Source organism: Cetorhinus maximus, chromosome 2 (assembly GCF_964194155.1).
Source record: "Cetorhinus maximus chromosome 2, sCetMax3.hap1.1, whole genome shotgun sequence".
Classification (NCBI taxonomy): Eukaryota; Metazoa; Chordata; class Chondrichthyes; order Lamniformes; family Cetorhinidae; genus Cetorhinus; species Cetorhinus maximus.
The window spans coordinates 89,787,109-89,812,842 of record NC_135880.1 but is presented as its reverse complement, the minus strand read 5'-3'; the positions used below and the strand labels follow the sequence as shown (position 1 = coordinate 89,812,842).

The following is a 25,734-nucleotide window of genomic DNA, read 5'->3' as shown; positions in this document are numbered from 1 at the left end:
CAAGGGCGTAATGTTCGCAATTCTCCAGTCCTCTGGCACCTCCCGAGTTTAGGGAAGACTAAAAGATTATGTATGGCCAGTGCCCCTGGCAATTTCTACTCTCACTTCCTTCGATATCCTTGGGTGTATCTCATCGGGTCCCGGTACCTTGTCAACGTTAAGCACTGTGATTTTTCATTGCACCTTCTAAAAAAAATCCCCCTTAGCCTTTAAATTTAATTCTGCCACATTTTGTAGCCACTTGGTCTCTGATTTGTTGTTTTTCTGGTTCATTCCCTTCACACAATTTAAAGTAGTATTTAAAATTTCATTTTTTAGTTGCTTCTCACTTAACCTTCCCTAAACCCCAATAATGTCCTAAAAGTTTGTTTTCTAAAGTTTTGTTTTTAAATTTACTACTTCTGATGACAATATATCACACTAAACAATATCATATATTATTTTGCTTGTGCAGAACAGCATCTGTTCAGTGATTTTTATAGTTTGGCTTTCAAAAAATACAACATATCGTACATGTATTAATTTTTATAAGACAGTTCACATTCAGAACAAATTAATTTTAAAAGAATGCTGTTGTTCATTTAACTAATATTTCAGTCAATCATAAAAACAGGAAGGAAGGTATTAACAAATTATAGTCAATTGAATTTAGTCAATTCTGAACACGTACCTGTATATGGAATCAAAAAACAATAAAAATTTTTGAGCTTCTGACACACATGGTCAGACAGAACAATAGTTACGTGTTGGGATGAACAACATTGTAGACTAATTTTAAAAAAAACTACTTTTATTTTTTTCAGTTACATATTGGGAAACAGGGATGTATTACATCACTTGTACAGTCAGGCAGAGTTCACTTTATTAGTATTGACAGAAAAGCGGTGGCTGCGTAAAATTGTTGGCCTAAACTGAACACAGTTGCATTTTCCAACCACAACCAGCTTGTAGTATCGCCAGAAATAAACTTCTTCCCAGGCGTAAAATGTAGCACTAGAAATCTTGCCAATAAGCTTGTGTGGATGCACTGGTCTTCGTTGCAGCGAACGAAAGGTGATTGATTCATTTGTAAAGATTACAGTCCATAATTACATTAATATACAACACACTTTCTTTGCTATTTGTGACAACTTCATGTTGTACACACTGTACAGGCAAAAAAATACTAGCAATTAAAGTAAATCGAAAGTGATGTTCAAATTTATGGAGGTACAGAAATAACACTGTACTTATTTACACACATTATGTAATTGAAGAAAAAAGGATTTGGTCAAATACTGCAGACATAGTAGTGGTTCCCTGCCATTATGATTTGCAGTTTCATGTTAAAATATTCTGCCTTGTGTTCCAGTCTTTCTAATCCAAACGTGAAGAAATTTGCATGCAACATATTATTTGAACTTAATACATTGCATCAGACATAATCCAGAACTCAACATTGCTGATCAAAAAAAAAGTCAAGAATATCCAGCGCAAGATTGAAACTAAAAACAGTGTATAAAACAGTGGATAAACACTGCACAACATTGAATTTAAACATCTGTGGAAACAAACTGTTGAGCAGAGGATGGAAAACAGAATGAGATATTTTATAGAACAGCTGGTCTGTTCAAAATGCAGGCACTTCAAGGGTTTATTGGGAAAGTACCTGACCCATCTCCAGCATGAAGTCTTTGAACAGCTGTGATTACGATAAGAAAGGAATGTTTCACATACAACTGCACAGTTTGGGTACCACAGCTATTAAATGCAAAAGGCAATATTATCTGGCCTATTTCTTTCACATTCTTATTTTAGCTTTCATCAAAGGGTTACTTTATGGATTAGATACAGTGCATCCAAGTTGCCTGGCAGTGCAGAATGCGTTGAAGTTAGCCAGGACTTGCCTAAAATCATTTTAGGCCTAATTAATTTCTTCAAGATGCACTTCTCTCATTATCCACCATCACAGCTTTGCTCCATGTCTTACCACATAGTACACTTCAAGGCATGATCAGAACACCCTCTCACCTCCTTCATTCTAATAACTCTCAGAACATTCAGCATTAATCTGTCCAAACAATACATCAGGAAGCACAGTTTACATTTTACAAACATGTCATAATATCAGATAATAAGCACATGCTGCCCTTTCTACTACACTGCTTCTCCATTAGGAGTAAAAAAGCAAGTATTGTTTGTACACATGAATGTTTACAGCTGTCTCATGTTGTATATACTGTAATAGTGCAACAGCCATGAATTACCACCCACTGAATCAATCCCTTCCTTCCACAGTACCTCTAGACCGTGACTTCCAAAAGACAGATAAAGATAGCATAAAATTTAATACTGAAAATTCTGTGCGGATGTCTTCAACTAAGACAAATGAAGGGTGAATGTACAATTCAGAATTTGTTTTATGTTTTTTTTCTCAAGTTTCTTCATTTCTCAGGACAGTGACAATGATGTCTTGGGTCCTCCAGTTTGCAGACAAAATACCTGGCTATGCAATTACTACAGATCTATTCAAAGCAGCTCCGGTGTAGACAAAATTCATTCTTGACTTGCAACTGTTCTGAGGTTATAACCACCAAGCACTATTCAATATTCCTGCCTTCCACATGCTGGAACAAATCAACCCTTTCTTTTTAAAATCGCAGCTTGATTTGGTTGAAGTCAAGTGAACAGTTTTTGTTTCATACATTACCCTGACAAGAGGTCCCTCTTTCAACCTCAAAATATGAACACACAAATTTCTGATGAAGCATAGTTTCAAGATGAAGACTGATGAAATAAAAACAAAATACCCACATAAGACAACCACCCAAATCACTGGGCAAAAACATGAGGAAAAAGTCCTTTGATAAAAGTCTGTTGTCACTGCAGAGATGATTGGTTTCTTGTTTATGATGAGACAGCAGATGAACAAGTAAGTAACTCTCCATGATCAGACGATTTCCAGAGTCATTTGTGACGTTGAATAGTTTTCCTTTTTCTCCGCTTGAAGAAACAGCAGCACCTATGATCGTTTGAAAGGAAAACAAAATTACATGAGGAAACGGAACAAAAAAAAGTGTAACTGATTTAACCATAATTATAGTTTAGTCAGAACTCTCAAAATAGATTTGTGCACATACAGATGCTTTAAATTACATTCATAAGACTTGATTTATATCTTGATTGTATATATGTACACAACAGAGGGGGAGAACAAAAAGGAACTAGAAGATAAACAGAATTAGAAACAGCTCCTCAAACAAAGTCCTGAGCCAGTGAGAAAAAAAGAGAGCTGAGCCTGAAAATCCACTGATAAAGGGATAGGGAGAAAAGGATCAAGATCTGTGAACAAGGCAAAACATGGAGAAAGTGGTGGTGAGGAGGGTAGGGGGTGGCTTCAAAAGAACGACAGCAAAAGGATGAATGTAGGAGATAGTAAGAGAGGATAAGGGAGCGAAAAAGCGAGGAGAGGCAGGAATGAGGACAATCAGGTGATTTAATGAGAAAGCACAAGGAAGGAGTGAGCATTTGTAGACGAGAGAGAGAATGGGAAGTGTGTGACAACAGGGAAGGGCGTTTCTTAGAGGAGAGAGGTAGGGTGATGGAGAAGTACTAAGTATGATGAGCTAGAGATCAGTGCTGGGGGTGGCACTGTTTCTGATTAACAGCAACTGTTTGGATTCAGAAGCTTAATACAAATTGGTCAAAATTGTAAATTACCCCAAATTAGTGGTGGCAGAGACAACAAGAGGAAGTAAATCAATTAATTACAGAATTATTTGAGCAAAATGTGTCAGTGGGCAGAATAACAACACCTGGGGCAGAATATTACGCACGGCTAGCGGGCGAAAATGGCGCGCGATGACATCAGGCGTGCATCTCAATATCATCACGCAGTCTTGCAATATTTCAATCGGCAGGCATGCACCGGAATTGGCTGAACGCCCGCTGATAATTAAAAGGCCTAGTAAGGCCATTAACAATATAATTAAATTTAAATTTATGCTGCCCATCCAACCTAATGGTTGGCGGGCAGGCAAAAAGCCCAAGTGGCAGTTACATTTTTTAGGAGACCTCATCCAGGAGCAGGATGAGGTTTCCTAAAGCAAATAAACATTAAATAAAAACTTTATTTTTGAATTAAAAACATGTCCCAGCTCTGTGCCTCAGGGAGATTGAAGCGCTCTTTTTTGCGCATGCATGAACTGTGCGCTAGGCCCGGCTCTCCCTCCTACCCCCGCCCGCACAGGCAGCGCTGCCGTTCGCATTCTATGCTGGGTGGGCCTCAATTGGCCCACCCTTGTGAAATTGCGGTGAGAGGTCGATTGCGGGCGGGGGTCGGCTTCCTGACCGCTCCCACCAAGCACCCTCGCCAAGGGCAAAATCCTGTCCCTGAAATGTAATGCCAACAAATGGGAGGGGAGGGGAGGGGAGAAGAAAAGAGAGGCCAGAAGGGAGGGAGAAAGGAGTGGGCTCGTAGGGGGAAAGATAAAGGAAAGAGGAAAGGGAGAGAATGGCAAAGGCGTAAATGTTAATATCATACTCGGGCTCTACAACATTGCTATAATACTTCCTATAGGATTAGAAGTGGCGCAGTGTACACAAGGTAGCTCTCACCCCTATTATTAGAAACAATATGACACATCATGCAATAGGTTGAAATAAGTACTTTCTGCACATGACATAGATTACAGGAGCAAAGAGAAATAATTTGTAGACTGGGAGAAAATCAAGTATACAGAATAGAATGCTGCTTTCCATTCAAAATATATAATTTTTTTTAAAAGTGGAGGGGAATTCGACAGAAAATGAAGACTGTCCTTTTGCTACCAAGAAAATGAATTTGAATCGAAATGTTCCTACACAGGAACAGGAATAGGCCATTCAGAATCCAACCATCTCCCCTTAACATTACCATTGTTGAATCCCCACCATCAACATCCTGGGAGTTGCCGTTGACCAGAAACTGAACTGGACCAGCCACATAAATAATATGAGCGAAAGAAGTAAAGGCTATCTCAATGAAGTTTCTGCCATAAATACACTCAAACTCCTTCAGAGCTGGGGTGTAGGTATATATAAACCTTGGTTATTTCTGACCCAAACCTTCAGCACCAACAGTAGACTGAAATATAGAAATGTATTTTTTTTTAAATCAACATCCTGGGGGTTACCATTGATCAAAAACTGAACTGGACCAACCATATAAATACTGTGGTTATAAGAGCAGGTCAGAGGCTAGGAATCCTGTGCTGAGTAACTCACCTCCTGACTCCCCAAAGCCTGTCCACAATCTACACGGCACAAGTCAGGAGTGTGATGGAATACTCTCCACTTGCCTGGATGAGTGCAGCTCCAACAATACTCAAGCCTGACACCATTCAGGACAAAGCAGCCCACTTGATTGGCACCCCATCCACAAACATTCACTCTCTCCACCACCGATGCACAGTAGCAGGAGCGTGTACCATCTACAAGAACTCGCTGCAGGAACTCGCCAAGTCTTGTTAGACAGCAGCTTCCAAACCCACGACCGCTATCATCTCGAAGGACAAGGGAACACACACATAGGAAAGCCACCACCTGGAAGTACCCCTCCAAGCCACTCATCATCCTGACTTGGAAATGTATCGCCATTCCTTCACTGTTGCTGGGTCAAAATCCTGAAGCTCCCTCTCTAACAGCACTGTGGGTACACCTACACCACATGGACTGCAGTGGTTCAAGAAGCAGCTTACCGCCGCCTTCTCAAGGACTGTCAGGGATGGGCAATAAATGTTGGCCTAGTCAACGACACCCTCATCCCATAAATGAAGAAAGAAAGAAAAACATTTTTCTCCCCTTCTCCATCTTTTCATCTTTCTAAACCTTGCTCAGATAGCTGCTTATGATCCCCTTGAGTAACTCTTCCAAAAGACTGTGATTAATATGAGTCTTAACTGCTTTCACATAATGCATCATGGCCAGGGCCAGAACTATTCTCATGAAACGTTGACAAGTGCACTCAAGCAGTTATCCTTCGATAGCTACTACAGTGGGAACAAAAACCAATTTCAAATGCCTAGCCTTTCCTGCAAGCATATTTAATATGTTAGGAAATAGAGATAGTTTAATTAAGTTATATTTGTGTTTTTTTGAGTGTTAGGAATTAGTTTTAGCTTTAAAGCTTAAGTTTGATTTGTATTTCTGTACCGGTGTGTTAAGAAAGATTAAATGGAGTTTTAGTTTCACTTTAAAAGGGTGCTTGCATTTCTAATGAGGGTAGAAGAACTGCACTGTTGCCAAGCAACAGGGGGCCAGAGAAGCAGGTCCCTCCCACAGACACACACACAGAGGAAGAGAAACAGCAGTTTTGATTTGGAAGCTGCTGGAGTTGTTAGTTTGAAGATAGCTGTGAAGCAGAAGTAGCCTAGAAGGGACAGATAGCAAGTCTCAAATTAAAGAAAAGACCCCAAAAATCCAGGGGAGTCTTCTGAAGAAGAGAAAGCCCCAAGAAGATCTTCTAGTTAAAGGAAAGACATGAATGTGGGAAAAGTCCTGTTAAGTGAAGGTAAGAGCTGAGAGGTGGAGAGAAAGGCTTCAAGCTTCAGATTTAAAGAGACAAAAGCTGCAGAAAGCAAATTTAAAGTGAGAACAGCTTGCAAGAGGCAAGAAGGTCCAAAGAGACAACTGAATGTCTGTAACTCTTTGCAATGGGCATGTGAAGCAGTAATGGTACTGTTTTTGACTGTGTTGGTGAGAGAGTGTGTGGAAGACAGCTTGAATGCATGTGACCCAGGGGAGAAGAACATCGGAAGGAAAGTTCAAAACCGTGGAGGTAAACCCTTGCGGAAGGCGTCTGAGAGAAAGCGTCGGTTTGGGAGAAGATTCCAAGGTGAGTTCTTGAAGAGTGGAGATTGGGAACCCTCAAGTGAAAGACGGAGTGAAGCGAGACTGGTTGGCTCACAATGTGACAAGTGTCTGGGGGGAGTAGGGGAGAAATGCATAGCATCTGGTTGAGGTGGCACCTGTCACTTGGTATCAAAGTGTAGTGTGTCTGACCGCAGGGTGTCTATTGAATTACATGGACTGTGTACTTACTGTGGACATTAAAGTATAAGATAGCTTTTGTAACTTGCGTTATCCTTACAAATCTGCACATATCTGTTGAAGGTATAGTTGTGGGTAAAGGAGTATTGTAGTTCATCTTTTCTTATTTAATAAATGTTTTATTCTTTTGTTAAAAGTTCATCAGCTGACTCCTGTGACTCTGTTCAGTAGCTACTCTCCATGTATCTAAACAAACAAATAAAATTCAGGATCTATCAAGCTGGGTTCCACCCTGGGATCAGGCTTGTCCAGGGGTAACCTCAGCTGGGGGTCATAACAAATACCTATATTGTGGAAAAATTCCTCATGACTATGTCTCTTGCTCTCGTCTTCTACCTCGATAGTTGAATCTTTCAGCGTAATCAAAAATTTACCTGCATTCATTTATCAATTTCCTTCATAATCTTGATTATACTTCTCATATCTCACCAATGTTGCCCATTTGTTATGTACTAATCTAGACAGCGAGGTCCCACATACGATTTAATTATATTGCGTCACAGACGTATCTGATCTTGGCTTTACTTAACCCGAGATCAAGTATTACTTATCAGCAATCAGAAATTAGGGGAGGCAATGGCGTAGTAGTGTTGTTGTTGCTGGACTAGTGATCCAGAGACCGAGGGTAATGCTCTGGGCGCTCAGGTTTGAATCCCGCCATGGCAGATGGTGGAATTTGAACTCAATAAAAATCTGGAATTAAAAGTCTAATAATGACCATGAAACCATTGTTACCATTGTCGATTGTTGTAAAAACCCATCTGGTTCATTAATACCCTTTAGGGAAGGAAATCTGTCATCCTTACTTGGTCTGGCCTACACATGACTCCAGACCCACAGCAATGTGGGTGACTCTTAAAATGCCCTCTGAAATGGCCTAGCAAGCCACTCAGTTGTAACAAACTGCTACAAAGTTACAAAAAAGGAATGAAACTGGATGGACCACCTGGCATCAACCTAGGCACCAGAAACGACAGCAGAGGTGACCACACAGTGGTATAAAGTCGGGAGTGAGTTGCCCTGGGAGCCGTCAAATTGACTCTGGACCCCACGATGTCTCATGGCATCAGGTCAAACATGGGCAAGAAAACCTCCTGCTGATTACCATGTACCGCCCTCCCTCAGCTGATGAATCAGTGCTCCATGTTGAACACCACTTGGAGGAAGCACTGAGGATGGCAAGGGTGCAGAATGTATTCTGGGTGACGGACTTCAATGTCCATCGTCAAGAGGGGCTCAGTAGCACCACTACTGGCTGAGTCCTAAATGATATCGCTGCTAGACTGGGTCTGCAGGTGGTGAGGGAACCAACAAGAGGAAAAAACATACTTGACCTCATTCTCACCAACCTGCCTGCCGCAGATGCATCTGTCCAAGACTGTGCGGTGGTCACTCCTACTGATACTGTCATTGTGGAGATGAAGTCTCATCTTCACATTAAGGATACCCTCCATCATGTTGTGTGGCACTATCACCGTGCTAAATGGGATAGATTTCGAACGGATCTAGCAACTCAAGACTGGGCATCAGCAGAATTGTACTCGAACACAATGTGTAATCTCATGGCCTGGCATATTCCCCACTCTACCATGACCATCAAGCCAGGGGATCAACCCTGGTTCAATGAAGGATGCAGGAGGGCATGCCAGGAGCAGCAACTGGCATACCTAAAAATGAGGTGTCAACCTGGTGAAGCCATAACACAGGACTGCCAAACAGCATAAGTAGCAAGTGACAGACAGAGCCAAGTGATCCCACAATCAACGGATCAGATCTAAGCTCTGCAGTCCTGCCACATCCAGTCGTGAATGGTGGTGGAAAATTAAACAACTCACTGGAGGAGGAGGCTCCACAAATATCCCCATCCTCAATGATGGAGGAGCCCAGCACATCAGTGCAAAAGATAAGGCTGAAGCATTTGCCACAACCTTCAGCCATAAGTGCCCATTAGGATGATCCATCTCGTCCTCCTCTGGAAGTCCCCAGCATCACAGATGCCAGTCTTCAGCCAATTTGATTCACTTCACGTGATGCCAAGAAACGGCTGAAGGCATTGGATACTGCAAAGGTTTTGGGCCCTGACAATATTCCGGGAAAAGTACTGAAGACTTGTGCTCCAGAACTTGCTGTGCCCCTTGCCAAGCTGTTCCAGTACAGCTACAAAACTGGCATCTACTCGGCTATGTGGAAAATTGCCCAGGTATGTCCTGTACACAAAAAGCAGGACAAATCCAACCCGGCCAATTACCGCCCCATCATTCTACTCTCCATCAGTGAAGTCATCGAAGGGGTCATCAACAGTGCTATCAAGCGGCACTTGCTTCGCAATAACCTGCTCACTGACGCCCAGTTTGGGTTCCGCCAGGGCCACTCAGCTCCTGCCCTCATTACAGCCAGTGATTCAAACATGGACAAAAGAGCTGAACTCCCGAGGTGAGGTGAGAGTGACTGCCCTTGACATCAAGGCAGCATTTGACAGAGTGTAGCATTAAGGAGCCCTTGCAAAACTGGAGTCAATGGGAATCAGGGGGAAAACTCTCCGCTGGTTGGAGTCATACCTAGCACAAAGGCAGATGGTTGTTGTTGTTGGAGGTTAGTCATCTCTGCTCCAGAACATCACTGCAGGAGTTCCTCAGGGTTGTGTCCTGGGCCCAACCATCTTCAGCTGCTTCATCAGTGACCTTCCTTCCATCATAAGGTCAGAAGTGGGGATGTTCGCTGATGATTGCACACTGTTCAGAACCATTTGCGACGCCTCAGTTACTGAAGTAGTCCATGTCCAAATGCAGCAAGACCCAGGCAATATCCAGGCTTGGGCTGACAAGTGATAACTAACATTCGCGCCGCACAAGTGTCAGGCCATGATCATTTCCAACAAGAGAGAATCCAACCATCGTCCACTGATGTTCAATGGCATTACCATCACTGAATCTCCCACTATCAACATCCTGGGGGTTACCGTTGACCAAAAACGGAACTGGACTAACCATATAAATACTGTGGCTATAAGAGCAGGTCAGAGGCTAGGAGTCGTGTGATGAGTAACCCACCTCCCAACTCCCCAAAGCCTGTCCAGCATCTACAAGGCACAAGTCAGGAGTGTGATGGAATACTCCCCATTTGCCTGGATGAGTGCAGCTCCCACAACACTCAAGAAGCTTGACACCGTCCAGGGCAAAGCAGCCCACTTGATTGGCACCACATCCACAAACATTCACTCACTCCACCACCGACTCACAGTAGCAGCAGTGCGTACCATCTACAAGTTGCACTGCAGGAATTCACCAAGGCTCCTTCGACAGCACCTTCCAAACCCACGACCACTACCATCTAGAAGGACAAGGGCAGCAGACAGACGGGAACACCACCACCTGGAAGCTCCCCTCCAAGTCACTCACCATCCCTGACTTGGAAATATAGCGCCGTTCCTTCACTGTCGCTGGGTCAAAATCCTGGAACTCCCTTCCTACATCACATGGACTGCTGCAGTTCAAGAAGGCAGCTCACCACCACCTTCTCAAGGGCAATTAGGGATGGGCAATAAATGCTGGCCCAGCCAGCGAAGCCCACATCCCATGTATGAATTCCTTCCTCAAAATGGCACCACAGACACCAATTCATAGTCAATTTGCTAAGATCAGTTTATTCAACTCAGGGACTTGGGGCCTTCTGTATGACTCAATAATACACTCATGAAGCTAAGGGATGTGGGGGAAGGACCACATTTAACATTTTCTATTCTCAATAACTAACACCTCCTATCCCAATCAGGTTAAAAACAACAACTATTATTTATATAACACCTTTAACGTAATGAAACATCCCAAGGTGCTTCGCAGGGGGATTATACAGTAAAATATGACACTGCCACGTAAGGAGATACTAGGCCAGATGAATAAAAGCTTGGTCAAGCATTAGGTTTTAAGAAGCTTCTTAAAGGAGGAAAGCAAGGTAGAGAGGCAGAGATGTATAGGGAGGGAATTCCAGAGCTTGGGACCTAGGCAACTGAAAGTATGGCCATGAATGGTGGAGCAATTATGATTAGGAATGCACAATAGTCCAAAAGTAGAAATCTGATACAGCAGGGACATTCATTAGAAAGCAGAAGTGTATACGCAACTTCCAAAAGCTAAAAGCAGCGATGAAGTTAGCTTATCCATTAAAAAAAGAAAAAGAGTGAAAAACTAAAATTAAGTCAACTTCTTTGATTCATTCATGTACTAATTGATCTCAGGACACCTGAGATAGTTTGAAAGGCGAATTTAAACATTAGGATGAGTTTTGCCCATTCTAGACATTTTCTTATGTTCACGACACTGAGCATCAGTCCTGTGGATCCTTGTACAAATATTAAGAGGTTTTAATTCTTTCCTTAATGTTGTGTTTTTTTCAAATCCTAAAAGGAAGTCCATTGAAATGAATGTGCAGAAAATCTATTTTCATTGTGAATATGACACCAATTACTTAAAAGGTAATTTTGTTTTCTTTACAAGATGACTACTTTTTCTTATTCCATTCCTGAAGGCACTGACATATGCTGATGAGGTTCCACAGATCTTTGCAGGCAAGTCATTAGAGTTGAAAATGACATCACAGCCATGAGTGCATCACAGTCGAGCCTACTTATGTTTTCATTTAGTTTCTGCTCAGGCACATTCAAGTAAACATCAGTAAATAACACGACCTATAGTTTGACTGTGAGGCAGCAGGGGGGCATGTCTGCGAGGGGGAAAGAGCCAGGAATCCTGGGAACGTGGGGGCCCTGCTACATTTAACAAAGTTTACTCCATGTTGTGCTACCATCGAAAAGTTGGCTGGCTGCCAGGGTGGAAAGCCAACAGCAGAAGACTGCAGCTAAAGGCCATTGAGGTCAGACCATCAATCGTGAGGAAGAAGGAACCTTGGAACCCGGTGTGTAGGTTGAGTGGAAACTCAAACCAGCAATCAGGGAGTGTGGGGTGGGGTGGAGGGGGGTGAGGAGAGAGAAGTAGAGAGAGGTTTCGGGGGTGGGAGGAAGGCGAGAGTCAATTGCGGCACAAGATTTGTTTGCATTTCCTGAGCACTGGGAAACGCTGCCTGCCAGTAAAGAAAGGAGTCTCATTCACAATTTGTAATTAAGGACCTGCTTCTTCAGGGCAGATTACTTGGAGTACCCAAATCGTACTACGGTTAAAACGAATACACTGAGTTGGGGTCAGGTTTTGTGGGGGGGTTAAATTGGCAAATTTGTTCAATCGGGATATTAACAGCTGCCGCCCCCCCACCCCCCACGCTGGTCTTTATGTTCTAAACAAGCCTCCTCACACCAGTGGATGCAAAATTCCACCCACCTCCCCACCCCAAAACAATTTATCTCCCTCCACCTCAATTGTCTAGTACACAGAGCAAGTCTAGCATTCAACCAATAAACCAGTGATTGAAACTGGAACCTTCCTCAATGTCAGCTGTGGCTCAGTTAGTACCACTCTCACCTTCGAGTCTGAAGGCTATGAGTTTAAGACCTACTCCTGAGACTTGAGCACAAAAACTAGACTGGCAGTCCAATGCAATACTGAGGGCGGGCTACTCTGTCAGGGGTGCCATCATTCAGATAAGGCTTTAAAATGAGGTCTATCTGTTCTCTCATATGGATGTAAAAGATCCTATGACACTATTTTAAAGAGGAACAGGGGTATAATTTACAAAGTCCAGACTAGTATTTATCCCTCAATTGACATCACAAAAACAGATTATCCGGTCATTATCACATTGTTGTTTGTGAGAGCTTGCTGTGTGCAAATTAGCTGCTGTATTTCCTGCATTACAACAGTGACTACACTTCAAACTTACTTCATTGACTGTAAAGGGCTTTGGGGCATCCTGAGGTCACATAAGCTACTATCTAAATGTAAGTCTGTCTTCTTAGCTGATCCTTGCTTCAATATTTGTGAACAGTAGCAGGTGAGGGTGAGGATCAGCCTGGAATCCTCTATCCAACAACTCTGCTGGAAAGCTTGAATGAGTATGTGTAGACTTGTAGTAATGTAATTATTTAAATTTGCAAGATTTCTTTTCCTTTGAGTTTAAAGAAACAAAAACCAATTTCAATATGTTAAGCATCTTTCAGTTTAATTGGATTATGTATTAGCAGTGCCCTTTAAAAATAGCACTTGTGCTGACTTCTGGCAGTGACACTGCAGGCAACTTAGTGCCGTGCCTATTGGCCCACTTAAAATAGACCCACTGAGTTCCCCCTCCAGTATTTAAACTCAGTTTCCAACATATCCAAGGGTGTGTCGGTCAATCCTCCATTCTCCCTTTTTATTCGTTCAGGGATGGGGGCATTGCTGGCTAGGCCAGCATTTATTGCCCATCACTAATTGCCCTCGAGAACTGAGTAGCTTGCCAGGCCATTTCAGAGGGCATTTAAGAGTCAACCACATTGCTGTGGGTCTGCAGTCACATGTAGACCAGACCAGGTAAGGGCAACAGATTTCCTTCCCTAAAGGACATTAGTGAACCAGATGGGTTTTTACAACAATTGACAATGGTCATCATTAGACTTTTAATTCCAGATTTTTTAATTGAATTCAAATTCCACCATCTGCCATAATGGGATTTGAAACCAGTTTCTCCGAGCATTACCCTGGGGATCTGGATTATTCGTCTGGTGACAATACCATTGCCTCCCCTGTAAAGTTCTGGATTTGAGCTACATTCAGTTAGAAGATACGTTGTGATGGAGTCCGTGATGGTGGAACAGGGGAAGGCTGTGTGCAGTGCCTGTGTCTCAGGGGCCGACCTCAGTGCTGGCTGTGTGGACCCAGGCAGCGAGAGCATTGTGTTTATTGTTGATGCTGGCAGGGTTGTCTCCGGTGGGTGGGGGGGGGAGATCCCTGCGCAGCAGAGAGCTGGGGATTGCAGAGCGGGCATTGCAGGGGAGCTGGCCCAGCTTCTGAAAGGGCAGGAAACAGGCACACATGACCCAAGGTTATGGTGGAAATGAGCCCATGTGACCAAGGTTTGGTTTCCTTGATGGAGAGGCTGGGGTGCAGTTGAAGAAAGGTGAACATGAAGATTGGATCTGGGAGCGGAGACAAGGAAAAATAAGGTTACTGTTGCTGCATTAGTTATTTTGTTTAAAAGTACTTTAAAAGAACCAGCCATGCAGCACACAGGGCCATTACTGAGGGTTTGGATAAAAGCCATTCTGGTGGATCCACGCCTTTAAGACTGTTGCGGGTCAAGGAGGAGCTGCAGAATGCCCCATTTTTGTGAAGACCCGTGCCCGTGGAACTTGGGTTGGTTGGGAGCTGCTGTCAAATGAGAATCAGTGGCTAACCCTTGAATAAAAAGAACAGGGAATTCCACCTAAGGAAGTTCACATATTGACTGCGATTTGCCTGTTAATTCATGTTTCATTAATAATCAAACCAAAATCAAAGTAAAAGTTAAAGTTATAAGAAGTGAAATCTTGACCATTGGTTTATCCATTGGGGTCGTTCAGTAAATTTGGTCCTTTTGATTTATTGATCTCCACGGGGATCATAACGATGTAGAGTGCAATCTGTGACATCTTCCTACAGATTGGAAGAAAAGTGTGATAGAATTTGTACAATATCTAAAAGCCTAGGGGGCACTGATATAGATCTGGGAGCAGATCATTCACATGCTCTCTCGGCAGGAGACGGAGGAAGAAATGTTGCAATAATTTGTACAGGTCAATAAAAACTTAAAAGATCCAAATGGTAACTGAACCAGAAAAAGGTTTATTACTCAGCAATTTTGAGGGAAAGATGGATTAAACGGTCACTTTACCAGTCTGTAAATGTTTTTATTACAGCTTAAGGAACGATGAGGATTATTGTTTATGTTTAGCTTCGATTTAAGTGGCAAGCTGAACTTCAATGTTGTTTCATAAATTAAGGATTGATATACAGACCTAAGTGGCATATGGTCACTTATTAATCTACAAACAAGCCCAAAACCAAATAAGCCCCTGTTTTGGCTTCCATGGAATCTACTATTTTGTACAATATGTGCAAATTCCCTCTTTTCAACACTTCTGTCTATAAACAATTACAATAAACTTAAACAGGTGCAGCTTTTTTGGGTAGAATCTGGACATGCGCATCATACAATACACTGAATTAGGAAGTATGGGATTACAGAAGACTGTCTAAATGTTCAACTATAAAAGTGGTCAGTTTGTTTTAAAAAATGAAGAACGACAAACAACCTTGTTAAAGCTCTACAGATACTTCCAAGTTAGAGGTGAAAATTCAGCCATGGGGGAGGGGTTGGGGTGAGGCAACGAAAGAAGATATAGCTTCTGGCAGATTTAATAACACCCTCACTGTGGGTGTTTTTGAGCTAGCCAATGAGAGTGTTTAGTGAATGCTGGAGGGTTTGATGAGGGGTCAACTTCTTTGCTTTCTGTGATACATCTGGGAGAAGAGAACTTAGAAGCAGTTTCCCAAGGACTAGAGATCATATATCCCATATCCCGCGCATCCACCCTCACGCCTTCTCCTCCTTCCCAGAAACATGATAGGGTCCCCCTTGTCCTCACTTATCACCCCACCAGCCTCCGCATTCAAAGGATCATCCTCCGCCATTTCCGCCAACTCCAGCATGATGCCACCACCAAACACATCTTCCCTTCACCCCCCCGGCGGCATTCCGTAGGGATCGTTCCCTCCAGGACACCCTGGTCCACTCCTCCATCACCCCCTACTCCTCAACCCCCACCTATGGCACCTCCCCATGCCCATGCAGAAGATGCAACACCTGCCCCTTCACTTCCTCTCTCCTCACCGTCTAAGGGCCCAAACACTCCTTTCAAGTGAAGCAGCATTTCACTTGCATTTCCCCTAACTTAGTCTACTGCATTCGTTGCTCCCAATGCGGTCTCCTCTACATTGGAGAGACCAAACGCAAACTGGGCGACCGCTTTGCAGAACACCTGCGGTCTGTCCGCAAGAAAGACCCAAACCTCCCTGTCGCTTGCCATTTTAACACTCCACCCTGTTCTCTTGCCCACATGTCTGTCCTTGGCTTGCTGCATTGTTCCAGTGAAGCCCAACGCAAACTGGAGGAACAGCACCTCATCTTCCGACTAGGCACTTTACAGCCTTCCGGGCTGAATATTGAATTCAACAACTTTAGATCTTAAACTCCCCCTCCCCCCATCCCCACCCCGTTTCTCCCCCCTACCTTTTTTTTTCAATAATTTATATAGATTCTTCTTTTCCCACCTATTTCCATTATTTTTAAATCTAAAACTAAAACTTTGTTAGTCTTTCCACCCCACCCCCACTAGAGCTGTACCTTGAGTATCCTGCCTTCCATTCTTAATTAGCACTTTTCTTAGACAATATCACCACCTTCAACACCTCTTTGATCCTTTTGTCTGTGACATCTTTTGATTATCTGCTCCTATCACTGCTTGCTTATCCCCACAATCACCCCACCCTCAACTTCTCTCTCCCCCCGCCCCCCCACCTTAGACCAGCTTATATTTCACCTTTCTCCTAACTATACTCAGTTCTGCCGAAGGGTCATGAGGACTCGAAACGTTAACTGATTTCTTCTCCACCGATGCTGCCAGGCCTGCTGAGTTTTTCCAGGTAATTCTGCTTTTGCCAGAGATCACATTCCACTTTGCGGAGAAGATGTGACATGAGATGAAAATTGTGATACTAGGAGAACTATGCTACTTCAAGAGCAGTGGTAAGTAATTGAAACACTTCAGCAGAAGATGAAGAGAGCTAATTGTACAATGTATTTTTGGAAAGCCCAATTGATTCCACTTATGTTGCTGGGTCTGGTATGGCCATGAAAATTTCTGATACTGAGCTGATGGTCTTCGGTTATTGTGTTGACACTTTATACACTGGGAATTTCCATCTATTTGGTCCAAAGAGGGCCTCTATCCCTGCTCTAACCTCCTGAAACTGTTTTTCATCATTTGAATTTATAAAGTAGGGGCTTTGTGCCCCCTAGGAGGTCCCTCTGCCATTTAAAAAGTTAAAAAAAAAACAGGATTTTTCTAGTCACTGGCTCATTAAGTTGCTGTCACTTCTAAATCTTACAGCAGCATATTATTTCCAACAGCAGGGGCTTGTTTTAAGGAGTCAAGTGACCCTGAGTCGAGAAATTGCACTCGGGTCAGCTCATAATATGCACACTAGCCTCCACGGTCATTCCCATTCCACCACATATCCAAAAGGGATTGTATCCTGTTGAATTATCCAGGCCATAGAGCTTTTATTAACTTTTAAATCGGAAAATATTCACGACTTTAGCTAAATATCTTAAATTTCGTGTACCGCATAAGACTGAAGTATAGAAATACTCCCATGCACCAAAGGTAAAATATAACAATAATGCTTTCACCAAAGTGTTAGAAACAATATCATTAAGTAGCATAGTTCCTCCTAGTATCAGCTTTTATCTCATGTCACTCCTTGTAGGGAAAGTGAAATACCAGCTCTTGTCCTCAGGAAAGCACTCTAAGCTCTCTCTTTCTCCTCCAGGTGTTTCATAGTAAAAGAAGTTGACCCCTCATTATCGAACAATGGTGGCATGTTTTAGCATTCACTAATCTCTCTCAATGGCTAGCTTATTAACATCCACCATGGGGATGTTAGAGAGTCAGAGGAGAGGGTTCGACGTGACACATCAACACAATGAGCAGGAAGAATGGGTAGAGGCACATGATCAGGAATACATTGCTGACTGGGGAATTAGAATGAACACCTTGAATTTAAAAAGACCAAAGTTGGCAGAGAATCAAGTATTGGTACAGGCATTGGCAATGCAAGTGGAAGAGTCAACCAGCAGCATGTGCAAACACTGAAAGATAGTTTAACAACATTTCAATCCACTATGGAGCACTTAACAGCTGCAGGGACCTCTGCAATAGTGACTCAGTTACAGAGGTGATAAGAGCTGTCTGTTCTTTCTCTATCGATGGTTAGACAGCAGCTCTTGCTGCTCGAGAAGTCCCAAACCAAAAGAGGATTGTCTCTTCCATCTTCAATTTACCAGCTGGTTGCAGGGCTTCACTGACCCCTACTTTCCTGCAGATCAGTGGCTGGGCAGAGCTAACTCTCAATATTAGTGTACTTGCACACGAGCAGGGGAGAGACCTCATCCTGAGTGAGACACAGCCAGAGTGAGTGTGGGTATTGGCAATTTGGTGCACAGTGGGAATTCATTGCAGAGAGGAAGAGGTGTTCTTTGCATTTTTTCTTTGTCATCCAACTTCTTAAGTCTTCAGAGAGTGGTCTTACCCTGCTGCAGCAGTAGAGGCTACAAGGGAGAGGAATGACTGGTAAGTAGTGGGGAAGGTCGGATAAGTATTTACTACTTTTATTGCTTATAGTTTAAGGTCTTTTTGTAGTTTATAGTTTGTATATTCTGAAGTAACGAGGATCAGGAAAGAAGGGCCCTAAAGTAATTGATTTAAAAGGTTTAATTTAAAGGGATAAGTCATGGCAAGAGAGCTCAAAGCCGTGGTGTGCTCCTCGTGCTCCGTGTGGGAAGCCGGGAACATTTCCAGTGCCCAGGACCAGCATGTGTGCAGGAAGCGTATCCAGCTGCAGCTCCTGGAAGCTTGGGTTTCAGAGCGGGAACGGCGGCTGGGGACACTGTGGAGCATCCGCAAGCCTGAGAGCATCGTGGATAGACATGGTCACACCGCAGCTGAAGGGACTTGAGGAAGGAAGGGAATGGAACAACCGGACAGTCCAAGAGAAACAGGCAGGTAGTTCAGGAGTCCCCTGCGGTCCCACTCGCAAATCGGTTTTCCATTTTGGAGGCTGATGAAGGCGCAGGTTCCTCCAGGGAGTGTAGACAGAGCCAAGCTTCTGGCACCACAAGCAGCCTGTCTGTACAGGAGGGGAGGAACAGCAATAGTAATAGGGGATTCTATAGTCAGGGGAACAGACAGGCGCTACTGTGGCCGTCAACACGACTCCAGGATGGTGTGTTGCCTCCCTGGTGCCAGGGTCCGGGATGTCACTGAACAACTGCACGGCAACCTGAAGGGGGAGGGTGATAAGGCAGAGGTCATGGTACATGTTGGTACCAATGACATAGGTAGAAAGAGGGATGAGGTCTTGCATCAAGAATTCAGGGAGTTAGACAGTAGACTAAAATGCAGGACCTCTCAGGATGTAATCTCTGGATTACTGCCAGTGCCACGTGCTAGCGAGCTCAGGAATAGGAGAATAGTGCAGATGAATACATGGCTTAAGAGTTGGTGCAGGAGGGAGGGTTTTAGATTCCTGGATCACTGGGACCGTTTCTGGGGAAGGTGGGACCTGTACAAGCGGGACGGTCTACATCTGAACCAGAGCGGGACTAACACCCTTGCGGGCGGGTTTGCTAGTGCTGTTGGGAGGAGTTTAAGCTAATTCGGCAGGGGGAGGGGACACAGAATGTTAGCAGAATAGGCACACATCATAACACAGTAAAACAATCAAGTCAGAGGGAGTACAGCTGCATTAAGTTTCAAGGAAGTAAGGCAAGGCTGAATGGCCTCTACTTTAACACCAGGAGTATTACAGGTAAAATGGATGGGTTAAGGGTGAGGATTGACATGTAGAATTGTGATATAGTAGCCATCACAGAGACATGGTTGAGGGAGGGACAGACAGTGCAGGGTGGAGATTAAGAAAACAATTAGGGGAGCAAAGAGGGAATATGAGAAAGCTCTGGCTGGTAAAAGTAGGGAAAATCCTAAAATATTCTATAAGTATATCAATGGGAAGAGGATAACCAGGGAAAGAGTAGGGCACATTAGGGACCAAGGGGGCAATCCATGGCTGGAGCCAGAGGACATCGGTGGAGTGTTGAACAAATACTTCACATCCGCCTTCACCCAAGAGAATGAGGATAAAGGTATGGAACTTGGGGAGAGAGACTGCGAGGTTCTTGAGCAAATTGATATAGGGAGTGACAAGGTATTGGAGGTGTTGGCAGGCTTAAAAGTGGACAAATCTCCAGGTCCGGATGATTTGTGTCCCAGATTGCTGAGGGAGGCAAGGAAGGAGATCACAGGGACTCTGACCCAAATTTTTAATTCCTCTCTGGCCACAGGGGAGGTGCCAGAGGACTGGAGAACAGCTAATGTGGTTCCGCTATTTAAGAAAGGTTGTAGAGATAAGACAGGGAACTACAGACCAGTGAGTCTCACATCAGTGGTAGGGAAACTATTGGAGAAAATTCTGAAGGAGAGAATCTATCTCCATTTGGAGAGGCAAGGTTTGATCAGGGATAATCAGCATGGCTTTGTCAGAGGGAGGTCATGCCTAACAAATTTGATTAAATTTTTTGAGGAGGTGACCAGGTGTGCAGATGAGGGTGGTGCAGTTGATGTAGTTTATATGGATTTCAGCAAAGCCTTTGACAAGGTCCCACATGGGAGACTTATAAAGAAGGCAAACGCACATGGGATACAGGGTAATTTGATAAGGTGGATTCAAAATTGGCTTAGTTGTAGGAGACAGAGGGTGATGACAGAAGGATGCTTTAGTGACTGGAAGCCAGTGTCCAGTGGCGTACTACAGGGATCTGTGCTGGGTCCCCTATCATTTGGCATTTATATAAACGACATAGATGACTATGTGGGGGGTAGGATTAGTAAGTTTGCGGGTGACACAAAGATTGGCCGGGTGGTTAACAGTGAGGTTGAGTGTCTTGGGCTACAGGAAGATATAGACGGGATGGTCAAATGGGCAAATAAGTGGCAGATGGAATTTAACCCTGAAAAGTGTAAGGTGATGCACTTTGTAAGGAGTAATTTGACAAGGAAGTATTCAATGAACGGCGTGACACTAGGAAGTTCTGAGGAACAAAGGGACCTTGGCGTGTGTGTCCATCGATCTCTGAAGGCAGAGGGGCACCTTAGTGGGCGTGGTGAAAAAGGCATATGGGACACTTGCCTTTATCAATCGAGGCATAGATTACAAAAGTAGGGAGGTCATGTTGGAGAACCTTGGTAAGGCCATAGCTGGAGTACTGTGTGCAGTTCTGGTTGCCACATTATAGGAAGGATGTGATTGCAGTGGAGGGGGTGCAGAGGAGATTCACCAGGATGTTGCCTAGGATGAAACATTTAAGTTATGAAGAGAGGTTGGATAGACTTGGGTTGTTTTCTTTGGAGCAGAGAAGACTGAGGGGCGACCTGATCAAGGTATACAAGATTATGAGGGGCATGTACAGGGTGGATATGAAGCAGCTGTTCCCCTTAGTTGAAGGGTCAGTCACGAGGGGACATAAGTTCAAGGTGAGGGGCAGGAGGTTTAGGGGGATGTGAGGAAAAATTTTTTTACCCAGAGGGTGGTGACGGTCTGGAATGCGCTGCCTTGGAGGGTGGTGGAGGCAGGTTGCCTCACATCCTTTAAAAAGTACCTGGATGAGCACTTGGCACATCATAACATTCAAGGCTATGGGCCAAGTGCTGGTAAATGGGATTAGGTAGGTAGGTAGGTCAGGTGTTTCTCACGTGTCGGTGCAGACTCGATGGGCCGAAGGGCCTCTTCTGCACTGCGAGATTCTGTGATTAGTTGGATATGGGAGAAATGTGTTATGATGCTGCTGTCCCTTAGGATAGCAGCATATGCATGCCCTCCCACCAACTCCTTCCGATGCTTGTATATGCAATAAAAGAACAAGGAATCGGGTTGTCATACAATAGCACAAGAGCTGTCGTCTTCAGAAGATCTCTCTCATGATTTATTATGCCGTGATAGTCCTAAAAAACTCCAACTTGATACTCATACACTCCCAGCGCTCAGCATTCTAAGGTAACCACTAGATTTGGGTTAATTCATACTTCATACACTGGGACAAGAGGAAGCACAGTACTAAGAAACATCAGAAGCATACAAATACTCAGTACTAAAAGTATGTAGATACTAAAATTGTTGTGTGTAGCAGTTACATTTAGAAATATGGGCAAGTTGTTTTTAGCATGAATGGAAGCTTAATGAGTTATTGACTACAGAGAAGGGATCCAGATAATGGTGGATGGGAGAAGATGTAGACATGACTGTTGTCAGGTGTGAAGGTCAAGAAAAGGTCTAATTCAAGAGAGTAATTCAAAAACACTTTTGCAGATGATAACTGCTACTTCTCTGGGTCTTCCAGGCTGAGCCACATAAGGCCTCCTTGTAAAACAAAGTAGCAGCACAGAATCACAAACCTGACAATAGCAAAAGACTGTATTGTGAAGCATCCCCAGCTTTATCCAGGCACCTGAAGTGTGCCTTCCATATACAAATGCTATGTTCAATTATGATTCTGGTGGAAGAAGCATTTTTGTATCGAGGTTCAGTTCATAACCTAGGAAGTCACAAAAGGCATCAACCCAGGACCCATCCAAATTAGCCTTAAAATGAATACATGACAGTTACATGGAACTAAGCACCCACTCAAATAGTGAAATGCTGGTCACAGGTGATCTATAAATTGAGAGATTGGAATCCTCGTCTGGCAGCACTGATGAATTGCAAACATATTCCCATGTGGAGAATCGAGAACTTCTTGGATATTTTGGGAATCCTACTTAATAAACTGCAGAGCCTTGTCATGATACTACTGACTATCCTTTGGGAAAGGGGAAAAATTGTTTGCTTGAGCAAACAGTGGAACGTAGGTCAGGTTGCAGCATAGAATTTAGAAGCAGGAGTAGCCTTTTTGGCCCTTCAAGCCTGCTCCACCATTCAATAAGATCATGGCTGATCTGATTGTGGTCTCAACTCCATTTTCCAGTCTACCCACTATACCTTTGATTCCCTTCTCTATCAAAAATTAATCCAACTCAGCCTTGAATAAATTCAATGACCCAGCCTCCACTGCTTTCTGGGGAAGAGAATTTACAGGCTAATGACCCTCAGAAAAAAATTCTTCTGATCTCCATTTTAAAAGGGGGTCCCTTATTCTTAAACTGTGTCCTAGTTCTAGTCTCCTCCACAAGAGGAAACATCCTCCCGGTATCTATCCTGTCAAGGCTGCTCAGGATGTTATATGTTTCAATAAGATCACCTTTCTTCATAAAATAAGCCTTCCATCCCAGGAATGAGTCAAGTGAGCCTTCTCTGACCTGCTTCTAATGCATTTATATCCTTATTCAAATAAGTAGACCAAAACTCTACATAGTATTCCAGATGTGGTCTCACTAAGGTCCTGTTCAGCAGCAGTAAAGCTTCCCTTTTTCATATCCTATTCACCTTGCAATAACGTCAACATTCCATTTGCCTTCCCAATCATGCAACATGTAGCATGTAACCTAACTCAGTGATGGCTTTGCATACTGTTTCTGAGACAATTGGAGATAAGGCTAAAGCATTTGTAACAATCTTCAGCCAGAAGTGCCGAGTAGATGATCCATCTTGGCCTCCTCCGGAGGTCCCCAGCATCACAGATTGGTCTTCAGCCAATTCAATTCACTCCACGTGATATCAAGAAACGGCTGAAGGCACTGGATACTGCAAAGGCTATAGGCCCTGACAGTATTCCGGCAATAGTACTGAAGACTTGTGCTCCAGAACTTGCCACTCCCATAGCCAAGCTGTTCCAGTACAGCTACAACACTGGCACCTACTGGGAATGTGGAAAATTGCCCAGGTATACCCTGCATACAAAAGCAAGACAAATCCAACTCAGCCAATTACCGCTCCATCAGTCAACTCTCAATCATCAGTAAAGTGATGGAAGGGATCATCAACATTGCTATCAAGCGGCACTTGCTTAGCAATAACCTGCTCACTGACACTCAGTTTGGGTTCCGCCAGGGCCACTCAGCTCCTAACCTCATTGCAGCCTTGGTTCAAACGTGGACAAAACAGTTCAACCCCAGAGGTGAGCTGAGTGTGACTGCCCTTGACATCAAGATAGCATTTGACCAAGGGTGGCATCAAGGAGCCCCAGCAAAACTGGAGTCAATAGGAATCAGGGTGAAAACTCTCTGCTGGTTGGAGTCATACCTAGCACAAAGGAAGATGGTTGTGGTTGTTGGAGGTCAGTCATCTCAGCTCCAGGACATCACTGCAGGAGTTCCTCAGGGTAGTGTCCTCAGCCCAACCATCTTCAGCTGCTTCATCAATGACATTCCTTCCATCAAAAAGTCAGCAGTGAGGATGTTCGCTGATGATTGCACAATGTTCAGTTCCATTCGTAACTCCTCAGATACTGAAGCAGTCCATGTCCAAATGCAACAAGACCTGGACATCCAGGCTTGGGCTGACAAGTGGCAAGTAACATTCATGCCACACAAGTGCCAGGCAATGACCATCTCCAACAAGAGAGAATCTAACCATCGCCCCTTGACATTCAATGGCATTACCATCGCTGAATCCCCCATGATCATTATCCTGGGGGTTACTATTGACCAGAAATAGAACTGGATGAGCCATATAAATGCTGTGGCTACAAGAGCAGATCAGAAGTTGGGAATCCTGCAGCAAGTAACTCACCTCCTGATTCCCCAATGCCTGTCCACCATCTACAAGGCGCAAGTCAGGAGTTTGATGGAATAATCTCCAGCTGCCTGGATGAGTGCAGCTCCCACAACACTCAAGAAGCTTGACACCATCCAGGACAAAGCAGCCTGTTTGCTTGGCACCCCTCCCACAAATATTCACTCCCACCACTGCTGATTAACAGTGCAACCGTGTGTACCATCTACAAGATGCACTGCAGAAACTCAAGGCTCCTTAGGCAGCACCTTCCAAACCCATGACTGCTACCATCTAGAAGGATGAGGGCAGCAGACACATGGGAACACCACCACCTGGAAATTCCCCTTCTAGCCACACACCATCCTGACTTGGAAATGTATCGCCGTTCCTTCATTGTCGCTGGGTCAAAATCCTGGAACTCGCCCCCTAAAAGCACTGTGGGTGTACCTACACCACAGGGGCTGCAGCAGTTCAAGAAGACAGCTCACCATGACCTTCTCAAGGGCAATTAGGGATGGGCAAAATGCTCACATCCCGCAAATGAATGAAAAAAAAAAGCAAGATAGCTAACAGGCTCTTTAAATTCACTTTCATTTTTTCTATAGCCCAGCAACTCTGAACTTGGAGCCAGAAGACCAGCAGGACACCCAAAACTCCACTTTGAGGATGCTTGCAAGTTTGACATGAAGGCCCCGGAATGGCTTTAATTGGCTACCCACTCCATGAGGCCGGGTAGCCATCTTGTCCCAACCTGCCTCCTTAAAAACAGCCCAGAGGCAGAATCATACTGGCAAACCAGCAGGCTGGTCGCTGCTGGGAAACTCCAGGCAGGCCCGCCTCCGGCAGGCTTCCAGAATTCTGCCCATAATGTCAGTACATCACATCACCTCATTTGTGAGGAGCAGCCCAAAAACAGCAATGCATGGCCCCCCACTTAACGTAATGATCCGGCAAAATGGGATGAGATTTGAACAGAACAGATCCCTGCGCAATCAATTTACATAGTAACACTGGGTAGGTGAGAAATTAAAATCAAAATTTGGATATGCATGGAACTAGTTAAAAACAAGTAGCTTCAATTCATTAGCTTTTAAGCAATTAAGGTTATTGTTCTACAGAGTATTAGTGTTTCTACTTTAATGTGTCCATTTACCAAAATCATGCCTTTCATCAGGTAATTCTCTGATAGATCAAACCTCACATTAGAGCTCCCAAA

General features: G+C 43.9%; 1 protein-coding gene across 2 annotated transcripts in view; it reads right to left on the bottom strand.

The window, feature by feature from the left end:
- Positions 1-772: 772 nt before the first annotated feature.
- Positions 773-25,734, bottom strand: part of LOC144695841 (casein kinase I) — a 296,518-nt gene continuing 271,556 nt past the window's right edge. The window contains exon 13 of one of the 2 annotated variants that reach the window (XM_078566880.1): positions 773-3,001. In XM_078566880.1, coding sequence (XP_078423006.1) covers positions 2,947-3,001 — 55 coding nt within the window. In that variant the 3' untranslated portion in view covers positions 773-2,946. The remainder of the gene's footprint in view (positions 3,002-25,734) is intronic. The other variant, XM_078566871.1, reaches the window with a different exon arrangement.